This window comes from Fukomys damarensis, unplaced genomic scaffold, assembly GCF_012274545.1.
Source record: "Fukomys damarensis isolate Sample0158 unplaced genomic scaffold, DMR_v1.0_HiC HiC_scaffold_35, whole genome shotgun sequence".
Lineage (NCBI taxonomy): Eukaryota > Metazoa > Chordata > Mammalia > Rodentia > Bathyergidae > Fukomys > Fukomys damarensis.
In genome coordinates this window covers 32,607,448-32,620,503 of record NW_022900947.1, presented here as the reverse complement: position 1 = coordinate 32,620,503, position 13,056 = coordinate 32,607,448, and the positions used below count along the sequence as shown (strand labels likewise).

The window sequence follows — 13,056 nt, the reverse complement described above, 5'->3', positions numbered from 1 at the left end:
CTGAAAAAATGGAAATAAAGTGTTTGTAAATGGGGGGGAGAAGAGGGGGTGAAGGGAGGGTAGGGACAAGGGGAAAAATGAGAATCAAGACCTATTATGTAAAGGTACAGAATCCCAATGATGAATGTAACTGTATTTGTATACCTAGATTGTACCAATATCCTCAATAAAAAAGAAAAAAAGAAATGATTTTATAATAAAAAAAGAATAAATTATAACAAGAACAAAGGTTTATAAAAAGTAAATATGAGGAATTATGTGTGTGTGTATATATAGTACATATACATACATACACACACACACATATACACACATACACATATATAAAATACATGCAAAATAAATGTTCCACCTCTCAGCTACTTCCACAGCCCAACAATTTTACATCTTAAAAATAAAAATGGAATGTTATTTCATTCAAAATGTACAACAGGGCCAGGGATTTAGCTCAGTGGTTCTACTGCCTGCCTCACAAGCACAAGGTCCTGAGTTCAATCCCCGGTAGCGAAAAAAAAAAACAAAAACAAAACAAAACAAAAAAAACAACAAAACAACACGCGAGATGCTCTCTAAAGGTTAATAAGTACAACAATATACATTCTCATAATTTTCCAGTAAATGACACTTCTAGATCAAAAATTACCAGAACCCTTAAAGATTTATTTTTTTTTTGTTTTTACAATTCATGAATTTCCACCTCAGAAGTTTGAAGACACTGACTTCACATAGGTAGTTAGGTCCATATGTCAAGCATGCATCCAGCAAAGATGTGAAAGCCATACTTTCAGTACTCTCTGCTACCTGGACATTTGAAGGTGTAGACTTGTGGAGAAAGCTGTAGTTTTTCACTAGATTTTTCAATTACTGAATCATATATGTTTTTTCACCTTGCTACCATACAGTCATCAGAAAGCTATTCACTTACACATGTTATAGCCAATATATTATGCTAAATGCTTGTTTGTAACCCCAGGAAACTCACAGACACACTACTGACTATGATATTATACAAAATCATGACACAAGTTTCAGTGTAAGAGATTTACTTTTCTCAAAAAAAAAAAAAAAAAAAGCCATAGTTCAGATTTACATAAGTAGTGCCTACTTTTAAATAAATTAAAATGCTGTCCTGTCTGTAAAATTATAAATATTTCGAGGCCATTTTACAGAATGTTAAATGCTTATAAATGCATTATCTCCCAGTAAATAGACATTATGGCACTAAACCCAGTTTACTAGAAAAAAAGAAAAAGAAGAAAAAAGAAAGTCATCACACTGGCTCACGGAAATGTCCACGATTATTTATCACTTAACATCAGAAAAACTGAAACAAAGGGGAAAAAATGAAAGAGAGATTTTAGAAACTAGTAACTATGATCTAAAAGGAGAGTACTGAAACATCTTCATTCATTTCAGTAACTAAGTCTTTTCTGGAATGAACATTTGTCACTGACAAGGTTAGGAGAGTGCGACTCTCAATGCTCAAGTCAAAATCACAAAGTATGCAGAAATAATTTCCAAATTATATGAAGAATGACAGACTTTGAAACAGAATGACCATTTAAAAACCATACACTGGGGCAGGGCGTGGTAGCGCACGCCTGTAATCGCAGCACTCAGGAGGCTGAGGCAGGAGGATCACTATGAGTTCAAGACCAGCCTGGGCTACATGGTGAGTTCCAGAACAGTCTGAACTACATAGTGGGACCCTGTCTCAAAAAACAAAACAAACAAACAAAGAAAAAAAAACACACACACACCAGGGGCTGGAGATTTAGCTCAGTGGCGCCACCTACCTCACAAACTCAAGGTCCCAAGTTCGATCCCCAGCACCAAAACAATAACAAAAAATAAAAATAAATAAAAATCACACTCCCAAATTCAGCCAGAATATTCAAGATTGACAAACACTGATGAAGTATTTAGTAGAAACAAAACTGAAAGTTATAATCCTATGGATGCCACTTACCAATGTGAAGAAAGAAAAATGATTGCAATGTACAATACACATTAACAGGCTAAAATGAGAAATTATAAACAATTTAAGTAACCAAAACATTCCCTATTAAAGCAAAAAAACATGATTAGAAGAAAGTAGCTTTAGTTCTGTGGCCTATTCAATTGCTCTTTACACAAAATATTTGTTCCATCTTGAAAAATGGCTTCTGAATGGTGCTGGCTCCTTCGGGTTGGACAGGAGGAAGCATGCTTTGTAGAGACAGCAAACATGTTTCCAAGCCTCCACCAGGATGATTCGCTCCAAGTTTAGAGTATTTCCAAATCTACATGCCGAACTTCAGGATTTCGTTTCTGAAAGAAAAATCACATTATTCATAGCAAAGAAAGTCTTATTTCTTTTTATTGCTTTTATTACTGATGATACATCTAAGATAGATTCGAACATGGTGAGTCTTCTAGATGGATGGAGACAGACACTTAGGACAGAAAAAACAGCATGTGGAAATGTAGAGAGCCCAGAATGCAGGCACTGTCTCTGTGATATGGTCAGCAGAGACGCTGCAAAAAGGGCAATCTTAGTAACAAGTCTGGAAAGGTAGGCCAAAGTCAGGTTGTTAAAAATCTCATATGCTATTTTAAGAAATTTCAACTCAGCAGCAACACATAGTTTTTCCCTTCAACAGACTTACAGTAAGTGAGGACGAGATACAGGTAAGTAAGCAAGAATTACAATAGTTTGCTGCTATAGAGCAAAGTAAAGGTCTTGGATTTCTCCTTCCTATATATATACAAAAGAAGGACACTTGAGGGGAATTAAAAATATTATAGAATATTGTGAGAGCAGAGAATAGACAACAGCGCATGGAAGTGCATAAATCTACACTTTGTAAAGAGGAAATGTTAAATGGAAGCAATATAAAACATAAAAATATGACATGAAATAAAAAACACTAAAAGTATTAAAAAGTTATACATGAGAGGTAGAATTAGGGAATAGAAAGAGATCAGTGATACTTTTTACAAGCTTAAAGTGGTTTCACTTTATATATTTTATGCATGAGCTGCTTTTAGAAAAATTAAAAAACTAAACAAGGGGAAAAAAGCTGCTGTAATTCTGAAGTTAATCAGGATTAATAACTTCTACCTTAAAAATAATATCCCAGGACCATGTGCATATTACTTGTATTACAGGGATTCAGTTCTAGAAACAAAAATCTGGTATAATATTGGAGTTTTGCTTGACTACAGCATTCTCTGAGTGAACCCAGGGATTTTTCTTGTAGCCAAGGATGTATGACTGGGCCTTGGGGTCTTTTTATTTGGGGTTCAAGTGTGCATGGCCAGGGACCCCCCCAAGCACACTATTATTCTCAAGTTTATCTGAAACCATTTGTTGGGTCAAGAACTTCTTAAATTCAATATGGAAAAAACTTTCTCCAAACAGAAAAAAAAAACCCTATCTGAATAGGACTTGAAATATTTAGCTGTTCAAAGGAAATCTGGCACTGTTTTACCAAAAAAGCACTGTATAGTAAATGTATACTAATAAAAACATCTCAATCTTAATCAGATCAATTACAGTTAATTTACCATATTTTTTAAATCAACCTAAGAGAAATATCAGAGTTTATAAAATGTGCACAATACAAAGCACATACACATTTGCTGAATGAATAAAACAGGATTTAAATTTCTTAAAATGCAATATTTACTGTTTTAGCAAGCTATTAAGGACATAACAAAACCTGGCATTTGTTAACGCAGAACTGAAGAATCAGGAACTTGTACTAACTTATACTTTTTATTTATTTATTCAACACAAACTTTTACATTTACTATGTTCCGTGCACTTAATGCAAGCTAAACTATTTTGCCCACTACAGAGACAAAAACCAAATTATGTGATTTATTTTGCAATGCTGAAGACTCAAGAAAATAGCATTAAGTGGATGCAACTAGAGAAGCAAAGATAAAATAAAAGGCAGAACATTATAAGAAATTTGCTAATGTTATGGTAGCCTCCTATTGAATTAATTTCCAGAAGAATTATTTCTTCTCAAATACAAAAAGCTTCATGGAAAAAAAAAAAACTTCATAGGGGGAGAGGAGAAGGGTCTGTGTACAAGAAGTAGGATTAAAACGTTAACGGTTCAAATATCTTCAAAGAAGATATATTTTATAATTTTGTAACTCCCACTTTATATATCAGAATTTATGAATTAGCCTATTATTTTTCAGTATGTTTACAAAGAACTAGGCAAATTCTAGTCTCTTACATCAATGGAGATGTCTCGTGGCTATACTGATATAGATAATATTTATACATGAAAGTCACACATGGAACTTCAGCTGTCCCCTCCCCATGGACAGAAAATTATTCAATGCCAATTACTACGTTTTTCAATAACATTATTTAGAAAGCAACCATGAGATATTAAAAACGAGGGAATGGCTAGTGTACAAAATTTCAGTTTTCAAGAGAAAATCAGCTTATTTTCATGATTAAAAAGAATTATGTTCATGTATTTCCTTTTGGTTTGGTACTTCAACTTTGAATAATTTTCCTTTGATTTAATATTAAACATGTTTTATTACTTTAGCCAAAGATGTTTCCATCTGCCTATGTGAGTTAAACTTAGCTTTGCACTTCGCAAAATTTTAATAATTCTAAAATGCTATTAATGATTTAATAGTATCTAATTAAACTACACAATTAAATAAAAACAACAAACTTCTCTGATTATAAGAGGAAATATAGTTGAAAATGATCAATTATTCTTAAATGTGACTTCTGACTTCCTGTTTCTATTAAAGTATACAGATTTAGTTCATTATTTTCCTTACCAGGGAACTAAAATAAAAGAGAAGAATAAAGTTCATTCTTCCTATGTTACCTTACTCAAAAATAACCATCATTTTACATTCTATATAAAACACTGGTTCTCAAGGTCCAATTGTGGGCTTCCTGAAACCTTTGCAAGGGGACTCTAAAGTCACAGCTATTTCCATAATAAATAGAATAACTAAGATGTTATTTGCCTTTGTCATTATGACATATCCTATGATAACCTAAAAGCCATGATGGCACCTTTGCATAAGTAAGCAAATGGAATCAAACTGTACTAGTGGTCACTTTACTGCCACATACTCAAAAGCCAGTTTTACTTCAAAATATCCTTTATGAATTAGTAAAATGTATCAATTTAGTTAAACCTAACCCTTGCGTACCCTTTATAAGATACTGTGACAAATAGAACATAGGTATGAAACACCTCTGCTTCATACTGACATACGATGGCTCAAAGAAAGTGCCCCTTTGATTGCTTGCACTATCACCTAAATAAATTGCTTTCTTATCAGAACTTTCTATGAAAGATGTGCAAACTCATTGAATTAATATTTTCCAAAATGTCAATTATATTATATAGAATCATGCACAGGTAAAAGACCCATTCAGAGTACAAAAACAGACTAATGGGTTTTAATATGACAACACACAGTAGAGAATTGATTTTTCTCAAAGAAAGGTCTAGACTTTGCCCTGAGTTACTACAGGGTGGTTTCTAGGCTCTTGAAAATGTCCTAAGAATGCTTTTGTTTATTTGAAAGTGTTGACCACCATGCAGTCTAACATGAGACTTCTGAGGGGGGCTTTAGGTCACATTGTATCTACTCCACGTTAGGAGGGGCCAGAGATAAAAGGTCAGCCTCTTGTAGTCAACTCACTGCCTCAGTGAAATCTCAAGACATCAAATCTCAGATGAGCTTCTCTGGTTAACCATACTCAGGACAACTGACACACTTCATAGGTGGGAGTGTAATGCTATCCACAACTCCAGCAGGAGAATACCACTGATATTCCATACTTGGAACTTTGCTGGATTCTATCCTGTATGCCTTTACCCACCATAGAATTACTGAGAGTTAAGAATATGCATATGATACACTTAGCATAGGGCCTGATGTAGAGCAACTGCTTGAAAAGTAGCTGTCACTATCACTGCATTATTTTTATGAATGTCTCTTACTTTCAATTCCTTCTCCAGCCTATCTACTTCAGCTCCTAAAGTGTCGATAATATTTTCTCCATGTTTTAGCATAAACGTCTCTAGTTCTTCAGGAGTTTTCACTTCTTGAATTTCCTACAAAGAAGAGAAGCAGGAAAACTAAATTTTTCAAAAATTATACTAGTACATTGATAATTCCTTTGAAAATTTATAATGAACACCATAAATTTTAATGAAAAAAAAAAAAAACCTCTTAGGCTCTAGACAATGGACCACCTATTTCCAAAATGGACCAGCTATTTCCAAAAAATTCAGTTCAAGAAAACCCAGTACAATATTATACAGAGGAAATACTACAAAACCAGTGGCAAAAGAATATTCACGAAATAGTGTTAGGATATATTTTCTCGTGAAGAAAAAACACTAAATTTCTATCTCAGTCCATTAAATAAATAATCCCAAGTAGATTAAAAGACTTGAAGGTTAAAAAAGAACATAAAACTTTAAAAAAATATATTTTTCTGATAATAGGTTAAGCAAGGATTTTTTTTGCATATGATAAAAAATATTGGAAGAGTACAAGTTTGACATTAAAACTAAAAAAACTGTATTAAATTTTCCATACAACAAACTGAAAAAAGATACTGCATATATACAATTAAGTATCTAGCCCACTGGAAATAAAATGTTTACCAAAACATGTCAGAATAACACAAATTAACTAAAAAACAAGAAGCAATGTAAAGTCCAATGGTCAATGAATTTCAATGTTTATTATTTATTAACCTCACTACTCCAAGAAATATAAATTGAAAGATACTAATTCACACTTATATTGGGAAATTTTTGAAAACTATTTGTATAATCTAGTAAGAATGTGAAGTAACAAAAATTCTGATACACGGACAGCAGAAGCTGAACACATTTTGGAGAACAATCTGATAGTATCTATGGAGCTACATATAAGAATGGATTCACAATGGCCTTTACCGATTTGAAATCTAGCTATTCATACACTACCCTGAAGAAACATTTGCCCATATGCAGTAGGAAGCATGTATGAGAATACCATCAAGGTTGTTTCTAACAGTTTAACACTGAAAGCAATGTAAATGTTCATCAACTGGAGACAAACTACATAAATTGCAGCATAGTCATAGGATGGAATATTTTATAACAAAATAATAAATTATCTAGAACTATATAAATTAACATGAAGGAATGTCAAGAGCTAGCAAATTATACATACAGTATGAAATCATTTATACCCATTTTCAACATTTAAAATGTCATATCATGCTAAAAAATGCTGGAAAAAAAAAAAGGCTGAATAGAAATAACAATACCAAATTCACCATGAAGCCAATTCTAGGAATAGAGGAAGAGTAGAATTAAAGAACATAGGAGGGCTGGGGATGTAGCTCAGTGGCATAGCACCTGCCTGGCAAGCACAAGTCCTGAGCTTGATCCCTGATACGAAAGGAATAAAAAAAAAGGGAGAGAGAAAAAATGGGGACGTGAATTGTATTTGTCATGATTTATTTTTTAAGATCTTAAGCAAACAAATATAGGTTAACCACTTCTAATCAGAAAATACAAAATGCTTCGTGAATCGTGAATTGTATTTGTCATGATTTATTTTTTAAGATCTTAAGCAAACAAATATAGGTTAACCACTTCCAATCAGAAAATCCAAAATGCTCTGCAATTCACAACTTTCTGAGCACTGATGTGACACTCAACACTGAAATCTGGCCCCCAAGCATTTCATATAAAGAACTCTCAACCAATACTGTAAATATGTTAAGATCTGACAAAGGCAAGTGACAATAAATGTGCTGTTCGTTATATCATGTCCTGTAATTCTCTTTCAAACTATAGCAGTCTCCCTGTCTATGGAGATGCGTTACAAGACCCCAGTGGGTGCCTAAAACCACAGACGATACAGAATCCTATGTATCCTATGTTTTTCCCTATACCTATAAAGTTTATAAATTGGTCCCAGTAAGACATTAACAACAATAATAAAACAAGTATAGCTATGCACTGTAATAAAAGTTCTTTGAGTATGGTCTCTGTCTGTCTCTGTCTCTAACTGACACAGGATGGATAGCATATATAACATGTAGGACACAGGGATAACTCATGTCCTGGAGAAACAGCCCAAGATTTCATCACACGATTCAGAATAGTAATTTAAAGCTTATGAACTATTTCTGGAATTTTCCATTTATTATTTTGGGACTGAGGTTGACCGTGATTAACTAAAACTATGAAAAATAAAACTGAATGAGATGAAGGCAACTGCCATATTATTTTAATGTTTTGTTTTCTTTTGGAGTATTGGGGATTGAAATCACAGCATTCACATTGAGTTATATCCTCAGTCATTCTTTTCTTTGAGACCAGATCTTGCCAAGTCACTAAGTTACCCATGGATATAAACTTATGATCCTCCTGCCCCTGCCTCCTACAGTGCTGATACAGACATTACTTGATTAACAAGAGTTCCAGGCCCACAACTAGGGTGTTGAGTGAATTGATTGCTAAATAAGGAACTGTATATAGCATATACATTACACTATTCAGAACGAAGAACTGCAACTTGATGACTTTGCTTTTATTTGTATAACACGACAGTACTGTGCTGTACAGTACAATAAAAGCTATAGTACAGTATAAACAAAGTATACTGTACCAAAAATTAGGGCATTGAGATTCTATAAACAAGATGTACAGAACTGTACAAAATATTTAAAAAGACAGGGCATAAGTCCAAACAGCGCCCCTCAGTCCTACGTCTGAACAATCGTTAACCGGGTCCTCATTAAACGAGGAATATCCATATTATATATGTGTGCCACCATGGCCAGCTTTAGAACTGCCGCCACAGATTCTGGAGTCTAAAGTATCTAAATTCACAGATGTGTATATAAAACTTTAGACAAGTTACATAATCTCTCTGTCTTAATTTGCCTATGTTAGAATGAAAATGTTATTTTACCTCATTGGGTTGAGAATAAATCAGATAAAATAAATAAAATGCCTGGCACATAACAAGCCTAACAACTTACAGTTTGCTCTTCTGGTGTCTCCTCTAACCCAGTCTACAGAAAAAAAAAAAAAAAAAAAAAAAAAAAAAAAGGTCCTCCATCAAATTTTAGAACCTAGTAAGTTGATAGCTGAAGTTACTTTAAGACCTACAAAAGAAGGTTTTATTTCATTTGTTTAAAAAATATTCTTTTCTGCCATCGGCTACATTAGAAAATGATAAACACATAAACTTACCTGTAGCATTTGGTCAAAATCTTGTTTCTCCAAATATGATCTTGTAACAACTCGTCCATCAAAATCCACTTCTGCTTTAAATCTTACTTTACCTAATCCCAGATCTGTGGCTTTAACATCATGAATTGCCCTACAATCAGTAACAACACATACAAATTTAAAAAGATACATAAATACATACATACATAGGGGCCGGGGATGTGGCTCAGTGGTTCCGCCACCTGCTTCACAAGTGCAAGATCCTGAGTTCAATCCCCAGCACCAAACAGAAAAAAAAAAATTACATACATACATACTCCAATGATAAAAAGCCCAGAATTCTTGTTTTATCACCACCAGTGATGAAAACAGACTATGAAGCCCTTGGAGTAGTTACCATAAAGTAACACCTATCATTTTCTAAGGTTAAATTTTTGTATGTAATGCTATACAAAAGTGAAAATTAACAAATATTATCTTATGGTAATTTGTATACTATGAGTTACAAAGCTGGTATATTAAAAAATCAACTCTAAATTGCTTCCCTAAAATGCTGTCATACAATCTCATAAATCTTTCTCCTCATATATTCACTTACCAATTTGCTAAATACCATTTACAAAACACTTATGGGTTGACAGTAAAGTTTGAGTATACTAATCATTTTTCTAAAGTAGTAATGGGGATTGAACCCAGGATCCTAACATACCAGGATATTGACATACCAGGCAAGCATTCTAATGGTCTTCAAACAACTCCATTAAGTATTCTAAGAATGGGATACCACACAGGATTGATGACAGGACTAATACGATAACATACAAAATGCTTAATATGGTATCAGCTATAAGATAAGCATTTAATAGCTTTTCTAAAATATATGAAGTGATATCTTTACAGATGATAAAACAGTCTGAGAGAGGCACAGTGATTTGTTAAAGATGGCTCAATTAGTGAAAAGTAAACCAAGAGTCCTCCACACTGCAGCTCTTCAGACAACAAAACCGAGTCTTTCTGTTTCACCTTTCTGACTCTCAGGAAGGAAAGCAGATGCTAAACTACTACAACCATTTTTCACCCCTTCTACCCTAACCCTCAAGAATCAAATGTTCTCTGGAAAATGACTGAGAAATCCTCTTCTTTGAAAAGTGACCACCATAATAGCTTTTCTTTACAGAGTACATAAGAAATAACCAAACATTTTGAATCCTGAGTAGTGTACTGGAAGAATAAGCTTGAGTGACACTCCAAGTACTACTAAAAGGTTTGAGTGATCTTGAGCAAATTACTGAGTCTAAACAGCCAAATAAAGACAGTGTGTATATCCACTATCTAGGGTGAAGTACGAATAAATGACTGAATACTTATAAAGTTATATATGTTCAACTTAAAACTTGCTCAGATTGGCAAGAAACAATGTATTTTTAAAAACATATCTACTTCAGTCATTATAAAGAATCAATATATTTTACTGGGCATGGTGGCACACGCCTGTAATCCCAGCAATGGGAGGCTGAGACCCTGTCTTTGAGACCCTGTCTCAAAAAAACAAAAAACAAAAAACAAAAAAAATTTTCATTACCTGACTAATAAGTAGCACCTTATGAGCATCTTCTGAGACACTTTTTGCTTATACTCTTATACATAACTTCAGACAGAAAACTATCTGAGAACAGGCAGCTTATGAGATGCTGGAAATGATTGATCCTATCTCCAATATCCTCTGTAGGCTCCTCTCCTTGAATGTTGGCTAGACTACTAGTTCCTTACTGTTAACCCATAGAATATGGCCAAGTGATATGATGTCACTTCCAACGTCACAAGAATAGTGTGTGTGTTTTTTTTCTTATTCACATTCAATCGCTATTGCCTTATCATCCAGCATGTTTTGATTAAACTGCCATCTCAAAGAGGCCCCCATGGCAAAGAATTTATTTCTGCCAACAACTGCAGAAACAACATATTGTCTCAGTCAAAAATTTCATACCAGTCTATGAGAAAGCCTGACAGAGAATTCATGCAAAGAATGTCTAGATTCTTGACTCACAGGAGCAGTTCATAAATATTATTTAAAAACAGTAAGTTTGTTACCTATTAAGAAGGTAATATACTACTTAAAAAACTGCCATGGGGCCGGGGATGTAGCTCAGTGGTGCCACCACCTACCTGGCAAGCACAAGGTCCTAAATTCAATCCCTGGTACCAAAAAAACAAAGAGAAAGGAGGGGGGGAGAACATGCAGGGACAGGCTCTCAGAGGGAGACTCTGTGTGTGTGCCATGCCTCTGACACATTCCATAACTATGTCCAGGAATTCCAGTACAGACTTAAACTTTCAAAGAGATAAAAAGAAAATGACTTAAAAAAAATTGCCATGAACTTTCTAGATGACTAGCACTTATTTTTTCCAACAATTTAATTCACAGATCTTCACTGTTGCAGAAAAGTTTAGATTTGTTAATCTTTCAGTTTAGCTCTTTTTTAGATTTCAATTATAAGCAACAGGTGGAGATGACAATACCCTACCTCCAATAATAGGCAGAATAACAAGGAAAAAAGATCAAGAGGAAAACTGAAGTCTTAAACACTACAACAAAACCTAATAAACACCTATAAAACACTCCACACAACAGAAGATATTTTCTTTTTTCTCTCTTTCTTATTAGTATATATATGAAATACATAATAAATATACTTCTCCTGGAGAACTGGTCAATACACATGTCACATCTTGACCCTTTCTTCCCTTCCTCTACCTCATACCTGTCACTATCATTGGACAAAGAAAGTGTGGTATACAGGAAAAAATATGATGAATGTTTAAATTCAAAACATTACAGTAACACTAGCACTGCCATTAACCTCCCTGAAAGCACTGCTCTTGTTTTGAACACAGCTATCCTACTGTTCTCGCCACTTTTTTTTAGTTTGAGATTTTTTTATTTTTGTTTGTTTATTTTTAGAGACAGGGTCTTGCTATGAATTTCAGGCTGGCCTTAGAGACCCAGAAGCTAGGGCGCAACTATATCAGGAAGATTTGGGTGATAACCCAGAAATTAAACCAAGGATAGCCCGACAACAAAAATAAAAATGAGAAAACACTTAAGCAACACACAAAGACAGACTTCCAGTTCACTAATGGCAAACAGTAGGGCAAATGAGAATGAAAAGGCCGATAGTGAACCACCAGGACACCCTGAACTCAAAGCACAGGAACTAGTAACAAAATAGATCAATCAGGCTCTAGAAAAATTCAAAACAGAAATAATTTCCCAGATAACCCTAGAGATGGTGAACAAAATGAAAGACGTGATTCGAGACTCTAGAGCAGAAACTAACAAAAAAATAGATGAGCTCAGGACCATGATAGAAGCCATGAAGGCCCAGCATAAGAAAGAAATGGAAAAAAATAAACGCCCAACATAGGAAAGAAATGGAATCCATAAAACAGATTCAAACAGATATCCAGATTAAACACTCCATTGAAAGTGTAACCAACAGAATAAAAGAATGCAAAGATAGGCTCTCAGATATAGAAGATAAGATTACAGTCAGTGACCAGGAAAAGAGAGGTCTCTCAAAAACAGTAAGAGATCATGAGAAATCGATCCAACAACTCCTAGATGATGTAAAGAAGAATAACATAAGACTGATAGGAATCCATGAAGTAGCAGGAGAAAATACAAAGGACTTTAAAACGCTGTTTGCAGAATTAATGACAGAAAACTTCCCAAACAGGGGGGAAGAATTTGACATTCAGATAACTGAGGCATATAGGACCCCAACTAGCCACAATAAAAAAAAAAAAATCTACACCTAGAAAT

The 13,056-nt window shown here is 34.1% G+C and overlaps 1 protein-coding gene across 2 annotated transcripts in view; it reads right to left on the bottom strand.

The window, feature by feature from the left end:
* Window positions 1-1,806: 1,806 nt before the first annotated feature.
* Window positions 1,807-13,056, bottom strand: part of Slc30a9 (solute carrier family 30 member 9) — a 73,144-nt gene continuing 61,894 nt past the window's right edge. For both annotated transcript variants that reach the window (XM_010625159.3, XM_010625158.3), the window contains 3 exons: window positions 9,255-9,384; window positions 5,988-6,101; window positions 1,807-2,310 (listed from right to left, as the gene is read on the bottom strand). In XM_010625159.3, coding sequence (XP_010623461.1) covers window positions 2,266-2,310; window positions 5,988-6,101; window positions 9,255-9,384 — 289 coding nt within the window. In that variant the 3' untranslated portion in view covers window positions 1,807-2,265. The remainder of the gene's footprint in view (window positions 2,311-5,987; window positions 6,102-9,254; window positions 9,385-13,056) is intronic.